General features: G+C 52.6%; 3 protein-coding genes across 36 annotated transcripts in view; all 3 read left to right on the forward strand.

Moving 5' to 3' along the window:
• The window catches only part of LOC119843929 (immunoglobulin lambda-1 light chain-like), a 258,916-nt gene that overhangs the window by 187,179 nt on the left and 50,841 nt on the right, over positions 1-20,896 (forward strand). Inside the window, exon 5 of one of the 27 annotated variants that reach the window (XM_043497751.1) lies at positions 20,537-20,575. The exons of 25 other annotated variants lie outside the window; for them this stretch is intronic. In XM_043497751.1, coding sequence (XP_043353686.1) covers positions 20,537-20,575 — 39 coding nt within the window. Of the gene's footprint in view, positions 1-10,249; positions 10,311-20,536; positions 20,576-20,896 lie in introns of those variants that run through there. One more of the 27 variants, XM_043497730.1, reaches the window with a different exon arrangement.
• The window catches only part of LOC119843930 (immunoglobulin lambda-1 light chain-like), a 236,188-nt gene that overhangs the window by 172,289 nt on the left and 43,003 nt on the right, over positions 1-20,896 (forward strand). The window contains exon 2 of one of the 8 annotated variants that reach the window (XM_043497762.1): positions 8,091-8,385. The exons of 6 other annotated variants lie outside the window; for them this stretch is intronic. In XM_043497762.1, the coding sequence (XP_043353697.1) occupies positions 8,091-8,385 (295 nt within the window). The remainder of the gene's footprint in view (positions 1-8,090; positions 8,386-20,896) is intronic. One more of the 8 variants, XM_043497763.1, reaches the window with a different exon arrangement.
• Positions 1-20,896, forward strand: part of LOC122456746 (immunoglobulin lambda-1 light chain-like) — a 58,820-nt gene that overhangs the window by 1,852 nt on the left and 36,072 nt on the right. The gene's annotated exons all lie outside the window — the stretch shown is intronic.

A 20,896-nucleotide genomic window follows, 5' to 3' on the forward strand; every position in this document is an offset into this window, starting at 1 on the left:
TGAAATCTCCTCACCATGCTCTGGGCTCCTCTCATCCTCCTGCTGGGGACATGGGGCACAGGTGAGAACAGGGAAAGCGGGTTACATACACTTTAAAGTTGCTGCTGAGGCCACTGTACAAACCGTGTCAATAGCAACCAGGGATTGGCAGCGGGGAGTTGACAGGTCTCTACAATATTTTCCAGGGTCCAGTTCCCAGCCGGTGGTGACTTAGCCGCTTTCAGTGTCAGTGTCCCCAGGAAACACCGTGAAACTCTCCTGCACCGTCAGCAGTGGGAACAGCATCAGTGACTATGACATACACTAGTACCAGCAGCAACCTGGGAATTCTCCACGATATCTGCTCCGATACAAATCTCTAAGGTGCCACAAGTACTCCTTTTCTTTTTGCGAATACAGACTAACACGGCTGCTACTCTGAAAGATACAAGTCAGATTCTGACAAGTACCAGGGCTCTGGGGTCCCTGCTCACTTCTCTGCTTCCAAAGACACGGCCAGTAACACCAGCTATTTGACCATCTCCAGGGCTCTCACAGAGGATGATGCTGATTATTACTGTATTATATGGCACAGTGATGCTTGTCATGGTGACACAGTCAGGAGGGGAATTGAGACAAAAACTTCCCCTCCCCCAGCCTGGGCCCAGCAGAGAATTGCATGAGCTGCCGTGTTTGGTCTCTCCCTCTAACACATCACACCAATATTTGATCTTCATAGAGAAGCTCCATCCCCACTCTGAGGATTCGTTCTTGCCCTGTGTTAGGGTTCCCTCCCCACTCTGAACTCTAGGGTACAGATGTGGGGACCCACATGAAAGATTCTTTGCCCTTGGATGGTTGTCTGCCACCACCGAGTGATTTAACAAAGAATCAGGGAAAGGACCACTTGGAGTTCCTATTCCCCCAAAATATCCCCCAAAGCCCTTGCACCCTTTTTCCTGGGGAGGCTTGAGAATAATATCCTAACTTGGTTACAAAGTGATCACAGACCCAAATCCCTGGGTCTTAGAACAATAGAGAAATCAGTCAGGTTATTAAAAGGAGGATTTTATTTTTTAAAAAAGGTAAAAATCACCTCTGTAAAATCAGGATGGAAAATAACTTTACAGGGTAACAAAAGATTCAAAAACACAGCAGAACTTCCTCTAGGCTTAGTTTCAAAGTTACAAAAAACAGGAATAAACCTCTCTCCAGCAAAGGAAAAATTCACAAGCAAAACAAGAGATAATCTAACACGCCTTGCCTGGCTTTTACTTACAATTTTTGTAATGAGAGACTTTTAGGATGGTTTATAGGAGAAGGAGTTTTCTGAATTGATGCTTCTCAAGACAACACACAAACAAAGCCTTCTCCCCCCTCTTCCCCCCCTGCAAGATTTGAAAGTATCTTCTTTCCCCATTGGTCCTTTTGGTCAGGTGCCAACCAGGTTGCTTGAGCTTCTTAACCCCTTACAGGTTAGGAGGAATTCTAGGCTACCCTTAGCTGTATGGTTTCATAGTAGCAGCCGTGTTAGTCTGTATTCGCAAAAAGAAAAGGAGTACTTGTGGCACCTTAGAGACTAACAAATTTATTAGAGCATAAGCTTTCGTGAGCTACAGCTCACGAATGCATCCGATGCATCCGATGAAGTGAGCTGTAGCTCACGAAAGCTTATGCTCTAATAAATTTGTTAGTCTCTAAGGTGCCACAAGTACTCCTTTTCCCTTAGCTGTATGGTTATTACACCCTGTTTCTCTTGCTCACTTTGCAGGGGCAATGCAGCTCCTCACCAGTCTTCCTGTGCTCTTTTCCCGCCGTCTCTGTGGGAAACTGGGTGGAACATCTCTGCCCTTCTCCCTCCTTCTATCTCAGCTCATGAGGCAGGGGGAGGACAATTCTTCTCGGCTCCCTCCGTGCTTTGCGTGAACAGCTTTTCCCTCACTCCTTCCTCCATCCCCTGCAGGACCTGGCCTCTGTCCTGAGAGGGTCTAAGTGTCCCCATCCCCTCCAGGCAGGGGGAGCTTGCAGCTCTGGTTAAGCCTCATACAAAATCCCCATTTACATCTCCAGAGCTAGGAGGCCTCCAGCCATCAGACCTGGCCTTTGCCCCACCCAGCCAGAGGGTGGCTTCCATCTCTTGGGCTGGGTCAATCCTCATCAAGGCAGGTGCAACTGCCTAAGTGCCGGGGTAATCCCTTCCACAGATGTGACGTGATCAGTGCAGAGAAGAACAAACACCCTGACAAGGAACAGCGTGAACATTGCAAACAACTGTACACTGGTGTTCCCTGCAGCAGTGAGACAGTCAGTAGGGGGCAGCATTCCCAAGAGCTCAGCATGCCGGCCCTGAGCTCTTGTGAAACACTGGAAGGACTGATCCTAGTAATAGCGACACTGACCACCCGGGGGAGCTCGTCATCTATCCAGTGCTGGAGCTGGGCGTCTGGGTGAGTGCAGCAGTGTCCAGGTGCCAGGCTACAAACTGCGGGGACAGAGACATCTCTGGGCTTGGGGCTTTTCATACCCCAACAACTTTCCCCTTTCCAGTGTGACCCTGGAGGACACTGTGCTTTAGATTCTCACTCCCCAGCTACCCCCTCCCCTCTCTGCTCCCCGCACCCTGGAGCAGGGGTGCTCACACTGGCCGTCTGGTTTGGAATGGCTGGAGGGTCACGACAAGATCACCAAAACCCAGTGGCTGCTCTGAGCCGGAGGGGGAAGCGAAGGGGAGAGAAGCAGAAGTTCTCTCCCTCTTCTGCTGCCACATTCCCATCCCACTGCCCACACCAGGTCCTTCTGCAGGGAAAGCCACGAAAAACCATCAGGAGCCAGCTGCCTTGCTCAGCATGGGCCCCATTGCTCACAGTATCCTCAGCTGGTTCCTCACCATCTTTCAGTGAGCTTCCCGTGAGCAGTGTGCAGCGCAGAAGGTTTCAGCCCCTCCCCTCCCCCTTTCCAGCAGTACATCCCTCAGCAGCATCTTCCAGGAGCACCATAAGCACCCAGCCGCACGTCCACCACCCAGCAGCCACCACATTGTCCACTCCCAAATCCCACGCCAACACCACGCCCCAGGCAGCAGCTGCGAATCCCAGAAGCCACCAATCCACACCAGCCACAGCTCTCAGAGACACCTGCACAACCTGCACCACCAGCAAGTCCCAGCGCCCATCCCACCAAGGACACACAGCCCCAAACCAGCCAGGGTTTCTTGCAGCTGCAAAAGACTGAGGGTCAGGGTCATGACAAGAAACCCAGCTAGCTTTGCAATGCCAAGCCAACAACATTGGAGACTCCTCACTCCAGGGGGAGTGCTCTGAATGGTAACGGTCTGAGCAGACACAGCACTTCAGGAGCCCCTCACCCCCATGTTAAGCTATATTTTTCCTTGCAAATGGGAAACAAAACAATTCTTGGGTCTGTCAGTAGCTGTCTCTGAGGGGAGGGAGGTGCCAGCAGCAGCCAGCGAGCAGGGGGAAGATTTGCATGAAGGGGCCGTTCTCCAGTTCTGGGGGCTTAAGAGAGAATTGGAGGGTTCCAGCCACGCACCCTTTTGCCTCAGGAAGCCGAGCTCATCTGGATCCACCACCATGGCCTGGGCCCCTGTGTTCCTCACGCTGCTCACTTACTGCTCAGGTGTGGCGAGGGAGGGGGGTTATCTCAATCTTTCAATCAAAGAGGGTCTTTGATTTTAGAGCCATTTCTCCCACTGGTTCCCCAGGCTGCCTGCAGAGAGCTTTAAGCATCATGATTTTATCCCCATGTTTTCTCCTCCTATTGCAGGTTCTCTTGCCCAGTATGTGCTGACCCAGCCGCCTGCAGTGTCTGTGTCTCCAGGGCAAAATGCTCAACTCACCTGCACAGGAGAAAAGATTGACAAACAGTATGTGCAGTGGTTTCAACAGAAACCTGGCCGTGCCCCCGTACTCGTCATATACAAGGACAGTGAGAGACCTTCCGGAATCCCGGAGCGATTCTCCGGGGCCAGCTCCGGTAACACGGCCACGTTAACCATCACTGGAGTCCAGGTGCAGGACGAGGCTGATTATTACTGTGAGCGGTGGGACAGTGACAGCAGCTCTGCTCCCAGTGACACAGTCAAACGGGGAAGTGAGACACAAACCTCTGTTGTCTAAGGGACACATTTATTCTCATTCTTCCTGTGACAGCATGAGGGGCCATTTCCAAGGTGGGAATGGAGGCTTCTTATTTTATCTGCCCAGAAACCCTTCTCAGCAGCCTGGGGTCACAGTATGTCTTCTTAGTAACCCCTGGGAGCCATCTCACCTCCCTGCATGCGGGAGAATCCTGGCTCCATTGAAGTCACTGGCAAAATCCCCGTGACTTCAGAGAGGCCAAGATTTCACCCCGACGCTTGCAAAGCCAAAGGCTGATGCAGGGAGCAATGGGATTTCCTCCTCATTCTTCTTACAGGGAGAAACAAGAATTAGACCCGCTCCTGGCTTTGTTACAGCTCTGAACTCTGCCACCTCTTCTGTTGTCCCCCGGAATGAGGACACCCCTCAACTGGTAATAGTCCAAGGCTGGACACTGATCTCCAAGTTGATGGTGTGGATGGCACAGAGAAGCAGAGCAGAAAGAACGGCCTGTGTGCTACAATGACTGTATCGTGATGCTTCTCTACAGCCATGCAGAGGAATGTCATCAGAGTGTGTGTGACATTGACCACTAGGGGCAGCTGATCGTCCACAAGCTGTAGAATGGTGGGGGAATTCTGCACCACTGCGTAAACACAGAATTCTCGTCTCCCACAGATTTCTTTGCTTCCCTGCAGAAAAATGACTTTCCAGCAGGGAAGCAAAGGGACGCTGCAAGAGCAGTCGCGCACCGCTCCCTAGCGGCACAGGTACATCATTTCAGGTACCCAGAGCAGCCGATGGAGAAGTAAATCACCACAGGGCTGGCGATACCCCGGCCAGTAGCTCCAACCCTGAACCAGGATCAGCTGCTAGTCCCACCTGGGCTGGAGGCAGGAGAGGAAGGGACTTCCTCTTCCCCTGCAAGGAGTGTGGGGCTATGTCAGTCTCACCCCCCAAAAACCTTCCCCAGTTGCAACCCTCCCCTGCTTCCTGCCCCCATCACTCCTCAGCTGCAGAGGGAGGGGACACTGTACAGGGAGCTGCTCCCCCATCCACCCAACTCCCATGCATCTGGACCTCCCATATTCAGACACCCACACCAAGCCTCACCCCGTGCACCTAAAACTCACCTAGCACTCCATACCCAAACCCCACCCCACTGAACCTCAACCCCTGCATCTGGAGCCCCCCTGCACCCAGACCCCCTGCCTCCAGACCTCCACCCCTGCACCCCCACTGACCTCCCTGCACTCAAACCCCAACCCTTATGAGCTCCACCCCCTTGCATCACCTTGAGCTTCCACATCCAGACCCCCATGCCACTGACCCCCCCAACTAACTGCACCCACACTCCCCCACTGAGACCCCCATGCCCAGACCCCTCCATTGATCCCCAACCACCTTCACCTGGAAGCCCCTGCAGAGTCCCATTGCCCCTGCACTTGGACCCCACCCCTCCCAGAGCCCCTGTGCATCCAGATCCTGCCACAGGCTGCCTGCACCCAGATTGTCCCACACAGAATCCTCTCACCCGACACCTGGATGCCCCCACACTGAGCCTCTTTATACTTAGATCCTGCCTGGTTGAACCTGCCTGCCTCATACCTGGTGCATCTGGCATAGAGGGGAAGAGTCTCATGGTGTTTCTGGGCCAGCTGCTGTTCGAACTTACGAGACAGCATGCTGACACACTCGCTCTTCCCCAGCACACACTGCCTCTGTCTCTCTCCCTCTCCCGCTCACACACACAGACACACGCATCCTGTCACACACTCCCCCCAACCCCCACACCTGCACAGGAGAAGAGCTTGACAAATAGTATTTGCAGTAGTATCAGAAGAAACCTGGCCTTGACCCCCCACCTACTCGTTATATGCAAGGACAGTGAGAGACCCTCCAGAATCCCGGGGCGATTCTGTCTTTTGGGGTCTTGGCTGATGCGATTTCAGCATAGCTCTGCTGGGGTGCTGGCCACACACGGAGTCCTGTGCTGGGCTGGGCAAGGGCTGAGTCTCTCCTCCCCTGGCACAGGCTCCACTGCTGTGCAGACAGGGCTCCATGCTCCTGCGAGTGGAGAGGCCCATTCTGCTCCCAGAGGAGTGTTGGAAAGTCCCTAGCAGACAGCTCTCCTGTGGGCTCCTGCCCCGGACAAGCAGGCATTGCTACTGAGAACTGCAGGGTTCCTGAGGAAAGGGAGAGAGGACACCCCTGCCTCTCAGGAGGTGGCCAGGTTCCTCAGCAGCCCATCAGCTGCTCTACTTCTCAACCAACTCCTCAGGGGAGTGGGGTGAATGCCCAGGGCATCGAAAGGCAAAGACGCTCTTCCAGGATATTGTTATTACACCTGAACTCTGTGGAGATTTATGGTTCCTCGGCACTCTCGGTGTAGGGGCTCTAAGGTGGTAATGGTCAATTTCTACTCTGTCCGGCAATGTTCAAAAGCGCGGGGTAAAGCGCCGTGCAGGAGCCCGGGGTGGTTCTGCCTCCCTGCTCCTTCCCCTGCGGACGGGTCTGTCTGTGTCTCACAGAGTTAGATTCATGTAGCCGCACCCCGGTGGCTGCCCAGCTCTAGAATGTCTTAATCTTCATCCAGGGGGCTGCAGCTGCCCGAATAACTGACTGATCTCTGCCCAACGTGACTAAGCTGAGGGCTGAGGGCCTGATCAGCTGGTTAGTGTGGAGAAGGACATCCTGAAAGGAAGAGGCTGAATGCTGGAAGGGACAGGGTAGCGATGTTCCCTACAGCCCTGGAGAGTCAGGGACGTGATCATGGCCAGTGCGACGCTGGCCACTGGGGGCAATAGTAATCCGTGGGAGCCGACCCCACTGCAGGGAGTGGCTGTGAGTGGTGGTGTGCAACAGCCCTAGATGTTGGGTAAGGTGCGTGTGCCACACGCTCAGAGGCAGGGGCTGTCAGCGCGCCCAGCACTAGACCCCTCCACCTCGAGCCCAGGAACACTCACAAAGGACGCTGTGCGAGGGCTGCCAGAAATAAACAGGGCATCACACTTGGCACGACGGCTTAAAGGGAGAAAGAAAAGATGAACCAGCAGCTCCTCACTCATTCCCGTGGGGCGGCCGGGCCAGACCTGAGCAGGCCTGTGACCCGCTCACTACGGGCCAGGTTGCAGTTCCCAGAGTGAGGAGCCAAGCACAGCCAGTCCCGTGGAATAGGGAGTTTGTGCGTCATATCGGGACTGTCCTGCAAACCAGGGATTGATGTAAGGTCTGCAAATATCAACTGCCCTCATCCAGCCCCCCACTCTGAAACTAGCCCAATTCCAGTCCCCATCCAACAGCACCCACCCATCCAGCACCCACTCCATAACTAGCCCCAACACCAGCCCCCACCCAACAGCACCCACCCCATCCAGCACACCAGAAATGATCACCCCAAAACTGGCCAGCATTTCTTCCTGCAATGACCGAAAACGGTGGCATGACTCTGAAAAAAATTGTGGCCTGGGAGCTTGAGAAGAAACCACAGTTTAATTTGAGGTCTCAGGCAGATAAAATTGGAGACTTCTGGGGAGAGGAGTCTGCACTTGACGTGCTGAGCAGACCAAATCCATTGGGACCTGCTCACCTCTTCTTGCTGATGAAGAGCAAAGCAGTCCTTTCCCCAATAGGTGTCTGAGGGGATTTATGCAGAAAGGCTCTCCCCTGGGGCCCTTTGCTCTTGGGGAGTGAAAGGCAGCAGCAGCCAGTGAGCAGGGAGCTGATTTGCATGAAGGGGCCGTTCTCCAGCTCTAGAGGTTTAAGAGAGGATCGGAGGGTCTTGGCCACAGACCCGTTTGCCTCAGGAAGTGGAGCTCGTCTGGATTCCCCACCATGGCCTGGGCCCCTCTGCTCCTTACACTGCTCACTTACTGCTCAGGTATTATAAGCGGGAGAGTTTTTCTCCATCTCCTTATTCAGGGGATTTTCTCTTCCTCAGGTTCCTGCATGGCCTGTGGTGTGTTAGCTCTTGAATTATTGATTTTATCCCCATGTTTTCTCCTCCTGTCTCAGGTTCTCTCGCCCAGTACGTGCTGACTCAGCCGCCTTCAGTGTTTGTGTCTCCAGGACAAAAAGCTCAACTGACCTGTTCGGGAAGCAACATTGGTAGCAAGTATGTGCAGTGGTACCAACAGAAACCCGGCAGCGCCCCGCTACAGCTTATCTATCAAAGTAGCAGCAGACCCTCCGGAATCCCGGAGCGATTCTCCGGGGCCAACTCCGGTAACACGGCCACGTTAACCATCACTGGAGTCCAGGTGCAGGACGAGGCTGATTATTACTGTCAGGTGTGGGACAGTGGCGCTGCTCACAGTGACACAGCCAGATGGAGAAGTGAGACACAAACCTCTCCTCATCAAAGGGGAACATTTAATAGAATTCGTCCTGTGAGAGCCAGAGGGGCCATTTCAGAGGTGGGGAAGCAGATATCATATTTAATCTACCCAGAAATCCTTCCAGGCAGAGCCTGGGACCATGCCGTGTCTCCCTCATAACCCTTGTGAACAATCTCACCCAATGCACAGAGCTCTAAAGGACAATTCAGAGAGCGAGGGGATCTCGTCCCCATTCCTGTTAAAGGGACAAACTGGACTCGCACCCAGTGCCTGGCTCCATGTCAGTCTCTCACCTCACCTCTCCTATGATACCCCCGGGCATGAGGACGCCCCTCACCTGGTAACAGTCCAGGGCTGGACACTGTTCTCCAAACTTCTCCTGCCAAAGTCAAACACGTTCTCTTCTCCTCACAGCTTTCTCTACACACACACACACACTCTCTGCCCTGCAGTGGGAATGCGGGATGGACCCTGGCACTGGAGAAAATCACTTGAGTGTCAGGCTCCTGGAGCTGGCAGCGAGAGCTCACTTTTCCCTGCTCTCCATCCCCACGGGCCTTGGGGGCATCCGTGTCCTGCAGCCTGGAGAACTCTGAGACCCCTCCCAGCCTCCGGAGACCCTGCCCAACAGCCTGCTTGCGAGCCGGGGCTGAGACCTGTGAAAAGCCCCCACGTGCTACCAGCAGGAAGGAGAAGAGCCTCAGTCTCTGACTAACGGGAATGTCAAAGGGCTGATTTCTGAGGTGAAGCGCACAGGAGCAGGAGGGCTCTGACCACACAGAGCTGCGCCAAACTCTCAGAGCCATGAGCAAGGGCAAAGGTTAGTTAGTGCAGCCCTGACACCAGGGTGAGGGAGGCAGTGTGAATGCACTGGGCTGGGTTCACTGATCCCAGCTTAAAACAAGAAGTCCCAGAATGCACGTCTGGTACTTCCGAAACTATCACTGTCCACTCGGTGCAGTAGCTGGGACCAGACTTGCGGAGTTCCCAGCTCCAAGTCCTGTCCCCTGAGCGCTGCCTCTCACCCCTCCTGCTGGTGCAGGCTCAGTGCTGCTGCTGGTGGCTACCTGCCCCTCTCTGCTCCCTGGTGGGGCCATTCTGGGATGGAGATCGAATGTGGTTAACAACAACTTCACAATCACTTCTGCAAACCTCTTTATTCAGCCCCAGACTGAAGAGTGCTGCTTTCCTGCGCAACATACACCCCACCACAACCACTGATACCCCACAGACCTTCCCTGCCTGCCCAGCAATGCAGATAGCACAGAGCTGAGCCATAGGATCAGCAGAGATTGAAACCATGCGAAATGACCGCTTGAGACAGATGGGGGTTCCTTAATAGTTCGCCTCAAGGCACAGACCAGTATTCAGAAGAGCCAAGGATCATTTGCAGTGGTGTCTGTGCAGGTTCACATGAAGCATCATGAGTCCTAGACAGCTACTGCCGTTACCATGTATCCGTCTCACTGGAGGAGGCCTTTGGGGTGTTCTGAAGCGTCAGTGACATCAGCCCATTGTGACTTCCCTGCCCTGTGTGGGACAGCTCAGTTCCTGCCACCACCAAGCTGTGCTGTGTGTAAACCCTGTCTGCAGGCCGCTGACTTGCTCCAGGGGAACTGACTGAAACAGGGCCTTAGATGGCTAAAGGCCCTCACCAATGGATGCCTCCCACCCCCTTCACACACGGCCCTTTCCCTGTGATCTTGAGGACCAACGAGACAGGATCAGATTAGCATAAAGGTGAAGCTTCTGCGCGCCTCCCCCAGAAGGAACAATATCAGGGGCAGATACCGTCAGGCAATCTCAGCGCATGTGACTCTATTTCTCCCCAGGGCCTGAAATCTCCTCCCCATGCTCTGGGCTCCCCTCATCCTCCTGCTGAGGACGTGGTGCACAGGTGAGAACAGGGGAGCGGGTTCAAGACACACTGAAAATGCTGCTGGAGTCAATGAACAAACTGCGTCACTAGCGGCCGGGGACGGGTACCGTGGCGTTCACCGGATTCTCCATTGTTTTCCCAGCTTCCAGCCTGGTGCCTCAGGCTGCTAGGTTTGGTCTCTGCCTGTAGCATATCACACAAATACGTGTCCTGCACACTGCATATCAGCTCCTCAGACCCTGTAGTGGGATGAGAGCCGGATTGAGGCACAGGCACTGTCTATGTGCCCAGTGCCTGGCTCCATGACTCCTGGGATGAGATCAGAATCTCGGCCTTCATCACGAGAAATTATAGCCAGTCCTCACGGGTTGATTGGAAAAGCTTGAAGCATGACTGCAGTGTCCCCCATACCTTCCTGAGTCTGCAGAGAGCCTGAAACAGTAGCTCCAGAGCTGTGACCCACCCACTCATCTTGACCCTGAGAACCTGCTGCTTAGTGTAGGTTCTCACCACCAGACCACTCTGTGTTTTGGGGCACTGGCTGATGCCATCTCTGCCTAGGTCTGCTGGCCACACGCAGAGCCCTGTGCTGGGGTAGGTCAGGGCTGAGTCTTCCCTCCCCTGGCAAAGGCTCCACAACTGTGCAGACAGGGCTCCGTGCGCCCGTGAGTGGAGAAGCCCATTCTGCTCCCAGAGGAGTGTTGGAAAGTCCCCCAGCAGACAGGTCTCCTGTGGGCTCCTGCCTCGGCCAAGCAGGCATTGCTAAGGAGAACCCCAGGGATCCTGAGGAAAGGGAGAGGGAACACACCCCTGCCTCTCAGGAGGGTGGCCAGGTTCCTCAGCAGCCCATCAGTTGCTCTACTTCTGAATCAAATCCTCAGGGGAGTAGGATGAATACGGCAGCGATGCCGTTACCAGCTCTCCTGAGGCTTTTCACCATGCACCTGCCACATTGGAGTTGTGCAGAGCAGGAATTGAGTGCTCCATGGGGGATCTCACCCCCAAAAGAGAGTTTGTTGGCAGTCCCCGCTGGGTGCAGCATGGGGCCCCAACAGCCATCTCCATCCAACAGCACCCACCCCATCCAGTCTCTTCTCCGTACCCAGGCCCAACACCCATCCCCATCCAACAGCACCCACCCCATCACCTGCCCCAGCCTCAGCCCGCATCCAACAGCCCCAAACACCCTGAAAAGGAACAGCGTGAACATTGGAAACAACCGTACACTAGTGTTCCCTGCAGCAGTGAGACAGTCAGTAGGGGGCAGCATTCCCATGAGCTCAGCATGCCGGCCCTGAGCTCTTGTGAAACGCTGGAAGGACTGATCGTAGTAATAGCGACACTGACCACCCGGGGGAGCTCGTCATCTATCCAGTGCTGGAGCTGGGCGTCTGGGTGAGTGCAGCAGTGTCCAGGTGCCAGGCTACAAACTGCGGGGACAGAGACATCTCTGGGCTTGGGGCTTTTCATACCCCAACAACTTTCCCCTTTCCAGTGTGACCCTGGAGGACACTGCTTTAGATTCTCACTCCCCAGCCACCCCCGTCCCCTCTCTGCTCCCCGCACCCTGGAGCAGGGGTGCTCACACTGGCCGTCTGGTTTGGAACGGCTGGAGGGTCACGACAAGATCACCAAAACCCAGTGGCTGCTCTGAGCCGGAGGGGGAAGCGAAGGGGAGAGAAGCAGAAGTTCTCTCCCTCTTCTGCTGCCACATTCCCATCCCGCTGCCCACACCAGGTCCTTCTGCAGGGAAAGCCACGAAAAACCATCAGGAGCCAGCTGCCTTGCTCAGCATGGGCCCCATTGCTCACAGTATCCTCAGCTGGTTCCTCACCATCTTTCAGTGAGCTTCCCGTGAGCAGTGTGCAGCGCAGAAGGTTTCAGCCCCTCTCCACCCCCTTTCCAGCAGTACATCCCTCAGCAGCATCTTCCAGGAGCACCATAAGCACCCAGCCGCACGTCCACCACCCAGCAGCCACCACATTGTCCACTCCCAAATCCCACGCCAACACCACGCCCCAGGCAGCAGCTGCGAATCCCAGAAGCCACCAATCCACACCAGCCACAGCTCTCAGAGACACCTGCACAACCTGCACCACCAGCAAGTCCCAGCGCCCATCCCACCAAGAACACACAGCCCCAAACCAGCCAGGGTTTCTTGCAGCTGCAAAAGACTGAGGGTCAGGGTCATGACAAGAAACCCAGCTAGCTTTGCAATGCCAAGCCAACAACATTGGAGACTCCTCACTCCAGGGGGAGTGCTCTGAACGGTAATGGTCTGAGCAGACACAGCACTTCAGGAGCCCCTCACCCCCAAGCTGAGCTTCATTTTTCCTTGCAAATGGGAAACAAAACAATTCTTGGGTCTGTCAGTAGCTGTCTCTGAAGGGAGGGAGGTGCTAGCAGCAGCCAGTGAGCAGGGGGCAGATTTGTATGAAGGGGCCGTTCTCCAGCTCTGGGGGCTTAAGAGAGAATCAGAGGGTTCCAGCCACGGACCCATTTGCCTCAGGAAGCCGAGCTCGTCTGGATCCACCACCATGGCCTGGCAATTTAACCATCTCCGAGGTCTGGGCAGAGGACAAGGCTGGTTATTACGGTGCTGTGGTGCACAGCAGTGCCTGTTACAGTGACTTGGTCAGATGGGGAAGTGAGACAAACTCCTCCCTCCCCTTCCCCGGTCCAGGTTCTGTGGTGGGGGAACAAAAACGCACAAGCTGCCGTGTTTGGTTTCTGCCTGTAATGCATCACGCAACAGTTGTTCTTCACAGCGAAGGTCATTTCCCCACTCTCAGCAGTTGCCCAGCGCTTCCCTAGTCTTCCCTGTTCTCTCATCAGACTCTCTCTGGTGGGGTCCAGGTGGACACCTCTAAGAACATAAGAACGGTCACCCTGGGACAGATCAATGGTCCATCTGTCCCAGTAGCCTATCTTCCGACAGTGGCCAGTGCCAGAAGCTTCAGACAGAATGAACAGAACAAAGCAATTACTGAGTGATCTGTCCCCGCTCGTCCAGTGCTAGCATCTGGCAATCTAGCCATTGATGGACCTATCCTCCACAAACTTACCAAGTTCTCTTTCCACTCATAGGTTTCAGAGTAGCAGCCGTGTTAGTCTGTATTCGCAAAAAGAAAAGGAGGACTTGTGGCACCTTAGAGTAACAAATTTATTTGAGCATAAGCTTTCGTGAGCTACAGCTCATTTCATCGGATGCATTCAGTGGAAAATACAGTGGGGAGATTTATATACACACACACAGAGAACATGAAACAATGGGTTTTATCATACACACTGTAAGGAGAGAGTGATCACTTAAGATGAGCCATCACCAGCAGGAGGCGGGGAGAAAGAGGAAAACCTTTCATGGTGACAAGCAAGGTGGGCCATTTCCAGCAGTTAACAAGAACGTCTGAGGAACAATGGGGGGGTGGGGTGGGGGGAGAAATAATATGGGGAAATAGTTTTACTTTGTGTAATGACTCATCCACTCCCAGTCTCTATTCAAGCCTAAGTTAATTGTATCCAGTTTGCAAATTAATTCCAATTCAGCAGTCTCTTGCTGGAGTCTGTTTTTGAAGTTTTTTTGTTGAAGGATAGCCACTCTCAGGTCTGTAATCGAGTGACCGGAGAGATTGAAGTGTTCTCCGACTGGTTTTTGAATGTTATAATTCTTGACGTCTGATTTGTGTCCATTTATTCTTTTATGTAGAGACTGTCCAGTTTGACCAATGTACATGGCAGAGGGGCATTGCTGGCACATAATGGCATATATCACATTGGTAGATGTGCAGGTGAATGAGCCTCTGATGGTGTGGCTGATTTGACTAGGCCCTGTGATGGCATCCCCTGAAGAGAGAGATGTGGACACAGTTGGCAAGGGGCTTTGTTGCAAGGATAGGTTCCTGGGTTAGTGGTTCTGTTGTGTGGTTGCTGGTGAGTATTTGCTTCAGGTTTGGGGGCTGTCTGTAAGCAAGGACTGGCCTGTCTCCCAAGATCTGTGAGAGTGATGGGTCATCCTTCAGGATAGGTTGTAGATCCTTGATGATGCACTGGAGATGTTTTAGTTGGGGGCTGAAGGTGATGGCTAGTGGCGTTCTGTTATTTTCTTTGTTGGGCCTGACCTGTAGTAGGTGACTTCTGGGTACTCTTCTGGCTCTGTCAATCTGTTTCTTCACTTCAGTAGGTTGGTATTGTAGTTGTAAGAATGCATGATAGAGATCTTGTAGGTGTTTGTCTCTGTCTGAGGGGTTGGAGCAAATGCGGTTATATCGTAGAGCTTGGCTGTAGACTATGGATCGTGTGGTGTGATCTGGATGAAAGCTAGAGGCATGTAGGTAGGCATAGCGGTCAGTAGGTTTCCGATATAGGGTGGTTTTTATGTGACCATCGCTTATGTGACCAGCACCGTAGTGTCCAGGAAGTGGATCTCTTGTGTGGACTGGTCCAGGCTGAGGTTGATGGTGGGATGGAAATTGTTGAAATCCTGGTGAAATTCCTCAAGGGCTTCTTTTCCATGGGTCCAGATGGTGAAGATATCATCAATGTAGCGCAAGTACAGTAGGGGCATTAGGGGATGAGAGCTGAGGAAGCGTTGTTCTAAGTCAGCCATAAAAATGTTGGCATACTGAGGGGCCATGCAGGTACCCATCGCAGTGCCGCTGATTTGAAGGTATACATTGTCCCCAAATGTGAAATAGTTATGGGTGAGGACAAATTCACAAAGTTCAGCCACCAGGTTAGCTGAGACATTATCAGGGATACTGTTCCTGACGGCTTGTAGTCCATCTTTGTGTGGAATGTTGGTGTCGAGGGCTTCTACATCCATAGTGGCTAGGATGGTATTTTCAGGAAGATCACCGATGGATTGTAGTTTCCTCAGGAAGTCAGTGGTGTCTCAAAGATAGCTGGGAGTGTTGGTAACGTAGGGTCTGAGGAGGGAGTCTACATAGCCAGACAATCCTGCTGTCAGGGTGCCAATGCCCGAGATGATGGGGCGTCCAGGATTTCCAGGTTTATGGATCTTGGGTAGCAGATAGAATACCCCAGGTCGGGGTTCCAGGGGTGTGTCTGTGCGGATTTGTTCTTGTGCTTTTTCAGGGAGTTTCTTGAGCAAATGCCATAGTTTCTTTTGGTAACCCTCAGTGGGATCAGAGGGTAATGGCTTGAAGAAAGTGGTGTTGGAGAGCTGCCTAGTAGCCTCTTGTTCATATTCCGACCTATTCATGATGATGACAGCACCACCTTTGTCAGCCTTTTTGATTTTGATGTCAGAGTTGTTTCTGAGGCTGCGGATGGCTTGTCACCATGAAAGGTTTCCCCTCCCCCCCCCCCCCCCCCGCTGGTGATGGCTCATCTTAAGTGATCACTCTCCTTACAGTGTGTATGATAAAACTCATTGTTTCATGTTCTGTGTGTGTGTGTATATAAATCTCCCCACTGTATTTTCCACCAAATGCATCCCATGAAGTGAGCTGTAGCTCACGAAAGCTTATGCTCAAATACATTTGTTAGTCTCTAAGGTGCCACAAGTACTCCTTTTCTTTTTCCACTCAGAGAGTTATTCTTTTGGCCTTCACAACATCCCCTGGCTATGAATCCCACAGGTTGACTGTGCATTGTGTGAAGAAGTACTCGCTTAGGTTTCTTTTAAACCTGCTGCCTATTAATTTCATTGGGTGACTGGTTCTATTGCTATGGGACAGGGTAATAACACATCCTTATTGACTCTCTCTGCACCAGTCATGATTTTATGGACCTCCATCATCTCCCCCATGTTTTCTCCAAGATGAACCATCCCAGTCTTTTTAATCTCTTCTCAGATGGACTCTGATCCATACCTCAAACCACATTTTTGTGGTTCCTCTTTCTACTTGATCCATATTGGGATACAGCTCCCAGGTGTCAAGAGTTCCAAATAGAAGCAGTGGAAATTCTGAAAGGCCGACCGGGAAAAATATCAGGAAGCGCTGGAGAAGAGAGTAGTGACAATACCAGCCTGGCATCTCTTGGTAAATGAACCTACCGTCGCTTCTGTGGTGCTATCTACAAAGCAGCCTGCGGAGCCATCCCACGCGGTTGCTCCCCAGTCTACATCCCCTGTCTCGAGGAGGAGAACGCTGCCTTGCACAAGCAATAGGAGGCATCTGGTGACCCAGACGCCACTGACCATCTGATCAAATCATTGGACACTGCTCGCCGAGCCAGATGGGAGGAGACAACTGAGAGGATGAGCTTTACCTGCTCCAGATGCAATTGTTGGAGTCGCCTACTGGCGACACCTACTGAGAGTGGCCAGAGCACCTTTGGAGAAACAGGTGAGAAGACAACTGAGGAATGAATGGCATAGATTTAAACATGTACACCAGATCAGAAGCTGCCCAGAACCATTTACTGTAACAGAGCTGGAACAGACACTAGGTAGCATCAAGTGTGGAAAAGCTGCGAGCTATCTTCAGAATTCCTGAAAAACCTTGGCCCCCGTGCTTGGCTTTGGTGTGTGAAATTCATCACCAGGATCATCAGTGACGGTAGGTTACAGAAGATATGGTGCACCGCAAAAGTCATGGGCCTCCAAAAGCCTGGAAAGGACCCGAGTCCAGCATCAAGCTATCATCCCCTATCATTGCTGTCGGTGTACTTCAAGGCACCGGAGCACTTTGTCCTACCGCACGTTACCCGACGTGGAGAGAATTTTGAGCCTTGACCAAGCCGGCCTTTGCCGAGGCCATAGCACATGCGAACAAGTACTCGCACTGACCATATTTGTTGAAAACTGCTTCTAGACAAACTTGAAAACAGGCACTGTTTTCATCAGTCTAACCCCAGGGTACGATACGGTATACCTTCACGGGCAGGCCAGTGTGCTATCACAGGTGCTGCTACCTTGGGTCACAGACGTCATTTAACTATTCCTCCGCGATAGGCAATTCAGAGGCCATATGGGGGAGAAGACGAGTGCTTGGAGACGACAGAGCAATGGGTTATTCCAGGGTTCTGTGCTTTCGTGAACCCTGTTCAATCCTCACATCAATGTCCTGCCAACAACAGAGTCACGAAGATTCATTTATGCAGATGACATCTGTTGCGGTAGCCAAGCCCAGACGTTTCACCAGCTTGATGGCACCTTAAACCAGGACATGATAAAGTTCGCTGACAGTCTCCAGTTTGTTCTATCTTCATCACACCAGTGCAACCCAAGAACTGAATGTTTATCTGAATGGTCAGGAGGTGAAGCATGAAGTAGAACCGGTCTATCTAGGTGTGACCTTCAACCGCACACTAAGTTATCATTTCCTCCTGAAGAAGACAGCAGCTAAAGTTAAGACACGCAACAATCTTCTTTGCAAACTGGCTGGTTCGTCAACGGGTGCTTGTGCTCCAACCAGCCCCTTGTCGCCGACCCCACAATTTGCCTGCTCGGTTGTGACCTACCCCATCGCCAATGGTCCCTGTTGAACAGGTTCCGGACCGGGCAAGGTCTCTGTGCAGCCGACCAGTATCGCTGGGGCTTTGGTGGCAGCCCTTTGTGCAGCTGTGGCACAACACAGACGGTGACACACTTGTCAATGAATGCTGCTGACCAGGTTCAGCGGTGGCCCAGAAGAACTGCATCACGCCACTGAAGATTCCATCAGTTGGCTAGACGACTATGCACACGCTAAACAAATACCTTTTCCAATTCTAAAACATCTTTTTTGACATGGGGTGTCCAGAACTGCACACAATATTCAAGGTCTGGGCATACCATAGTTTTATATAGTGTCATTATGATATTTTCAGTCTTCTTATCTATCCCTTTCCTATGATTCCGAACACTGTTCACTTTTTTGACTGCAGCTGCACATTGAGCAGATGTTTTCAGAGACCTATCCACAATGACTCCAAGATCTCTCTCTAGAGTGGTAACAGCTAACGATGACCCCATCATTTTATATGTTTAGTTGGGATGATGTTTTCCCAATGTGAATTACTTTGCATTCATCAACATTGAATTTCATCTGCCATTTTGTTGCCCATTCGCCCAGTTTTGAGAGATCCCTTTGTAACTGTTCGCAATGAGCTTTGGACTAAGTTATCTTGAATAGTTTTGTATCATCTGCAACCTGTGACACCTCACTGATTACTCCTTTTCCAGACCATTATGAAGATGTTGAACAGCACTGGTCCTACCCAGATCCTTCTGGACTCCACTATTTGCCTCTCTCCACTCTGAAAACTGACCATTTTTTCCTACTCTTTGTTTCCTATCTTTTAAGCAGTTACTGATCCACCCAAGGACCTTCCCTCTTATCCCTGGAGAGCTGGCCTGCACGGCCCCAGTATCCGCTACCGCTCACAGTGGGGTGCCCCTGGAGTCAGAACAGAACATTAGTGTCCCAGGAAGAGACAACAATAGCAAGCCAGCTAGGAGGAGGTGACTTCCCTAGCTTGGGTTGCATTAGTCTTAATCTAGTCAGGTGCAACTTCTGAAACCCTTGGGGAATCCCTTCCAAAGATGTGACCAGGCTGATGACGTGATCAGTGCACCCAGCACAGAGAAGAACACCCTGAAAAGGAACAACATGAATGCTGCAAACAATTGTACAGTGATGTTCCCTGTGGCTGTGAGAGACAGTGAGTAGGGGCCCAGTTTGTGATGAGCTCAGCATGGAGGGTCTACAGCTTTTGTAAAACCCCGGCCAGAATAATTTTAGTAACAGCAGCACTGACCAACAGGGGGTGCTCTTCACCTTCACAGAACTGGAGCTCAGAGTCTGTACTAGGGCAGTGTAAAGCAAGTCAGGCTAAAAACTGCTGGGCTAGAGAGATCTCTGGGCTTTGGGGCTTTTTATTCCCCAACAGCACTCACATTACCGAGCTGGACAAAGGACCCTAGAGACCACTGTTGGGATTCCAGCTTCCCAGCCACTCCATCTCTGCTCCCTGGTCTCGAGGGCAGGGGTTCTCTGACTGGCAGTCTTGCTTGGAGTGGTGCGAGGGTCACGACAAGATCACCAAAACCCAGTGGCTGCTATAACCCAGAGGGGGCAAGCGTTACCTTCAGCCTGCCCGCATTGTCCTGCTGCAGGGAAGTACCACTCAAAGGGGAGCAGTCAGGAGCCAGTTGCCTTGATCCTCATGGTCCCCATTGCTCAGCTGGTTCCTCACTGTGTTTCAGTGGGGCTCCCCTCCAGGAATGTGCAGTGCAGAAGGATCTCGGCCCCACCCTTTCCAGCAGAGCCTCACCTAGCAGCATGCTCCAATAGCACCCCAGAGCCCCCCAGCCGCACCCATCCTGGTCAGTCCCAACCCCAATCGAGCACAACTCCAGAGCCCAGCAGCAGCCACTCACTCCTCAAGCCATCGGTCTACAGCAGCCACATCTCCCAGTGACACCTAACCAGCCAGCAGCCGTTCCATCGGACACACAGCTTCAAGCCAGCCAGAGTTTCTTGCGGCCACACAAATTGTGGGTCAGGGTCATGGCAAGAAACCCAGCTAGGTTTGCAATGCCGAGTGGGGAATGTTGGAGACTCCTCGCTGCGGGGGAGTGCTCTGAGCAGACACGGTCTGAGCAGACACAGCACTTTGGGAGCCCCTCAGATGAGCTCCATTTTCCTTGCAACCGGAAAACAAAACAATTCTTGGGTCTGTCAGTAGCTGTATCTGAGGGGAGGGAGGTGCCAGCAACAGCCAATGAGCAGGGAACAGATTTGCATGAAGGGGCCATTCTCCAGCGCTAGGGGTTTAAGAGAGAATTGGAGGGTCCCCGCCACAGACCCGTTTGCCTCAGGAAGCTGAGCTCGTCTGGATCCACCATGGCCTGGGCCCCTCTGCTCCTCACGCTGCTCACATACAGCTCGGGTATGGCAAGGGAGGGGGGCTTATCTCAGTCTTTCAATCAAAGAGGACTTTGATTTTAGAGCCATTTCTCCCATTGCTTCCCCTGGCTGCTGGCCCAGAGTTTTAATCGTCATAATTTTATCCCCATGTTTTCTCCTCCTCTTGCAGGTTCTCTCGCCCAATACATGCTGACCCAGCTGCCTGCAGTGTCTGTGTCTCCAGGGCAAACTGCTCAACTCACCTGCACAGGAGAAAAGATTGACAAACAGTATGTGCAATGGTTCCAACAGAAACCTAGCCGTGCCCCCGTACTCGTCATATACAAGGACAGTGAGAGACCCTCCAGAATCCCGGAGTGATGCTCTGGGGCCAAACCTGGTAACACGGCCACATTAACCATCACTGGAGTCCAGGTGCAGGACAAGGCTGATTATTACTGTGAGCGGTGGGACAGTGACAGTAGCACTGCTCAGAGTGACACAGTCAGACGGGGAAGTGAGACACAAACCTCTGTTGTCAAAGGGACACATTTATTCTCATTCTTCCTGTGACACTGTGTGGGGCCCTTTGTGAGCTGGGAATGGAGGCTTCTTATTTCATCTGCCCTGAAACCCTTCTCAGCAGCCTGGGCTCAACGTGTGTCTCCTTAGTAACCCCTGGGAGCAATTTCTCCTCCTTCAATGGGGGGGAATCCTGGCCCCATTGAAGTCACTGGCAAAACCCCAAGATTTCACCCAGAGGCATCCAAAGCAGGGAGCAATGGGATCTCCTCTTCATTCTTGTTA

This window comes from Dermochelys coriacea, chromosome 15 (assembly GCF_009764565.3).
Source record: "Dermochelys coriacea isolate rDerCor1 chromosome 15, rDerCor1.pri.v4, whole genome shotgun sequence".
Classification (NCBI taxonomy): domain Eukaryota; kingdom Metazoa; phylum Chordata; order Testudines; family Dermochelyidae; genus Dermochelys; species Dermochelys coriacea.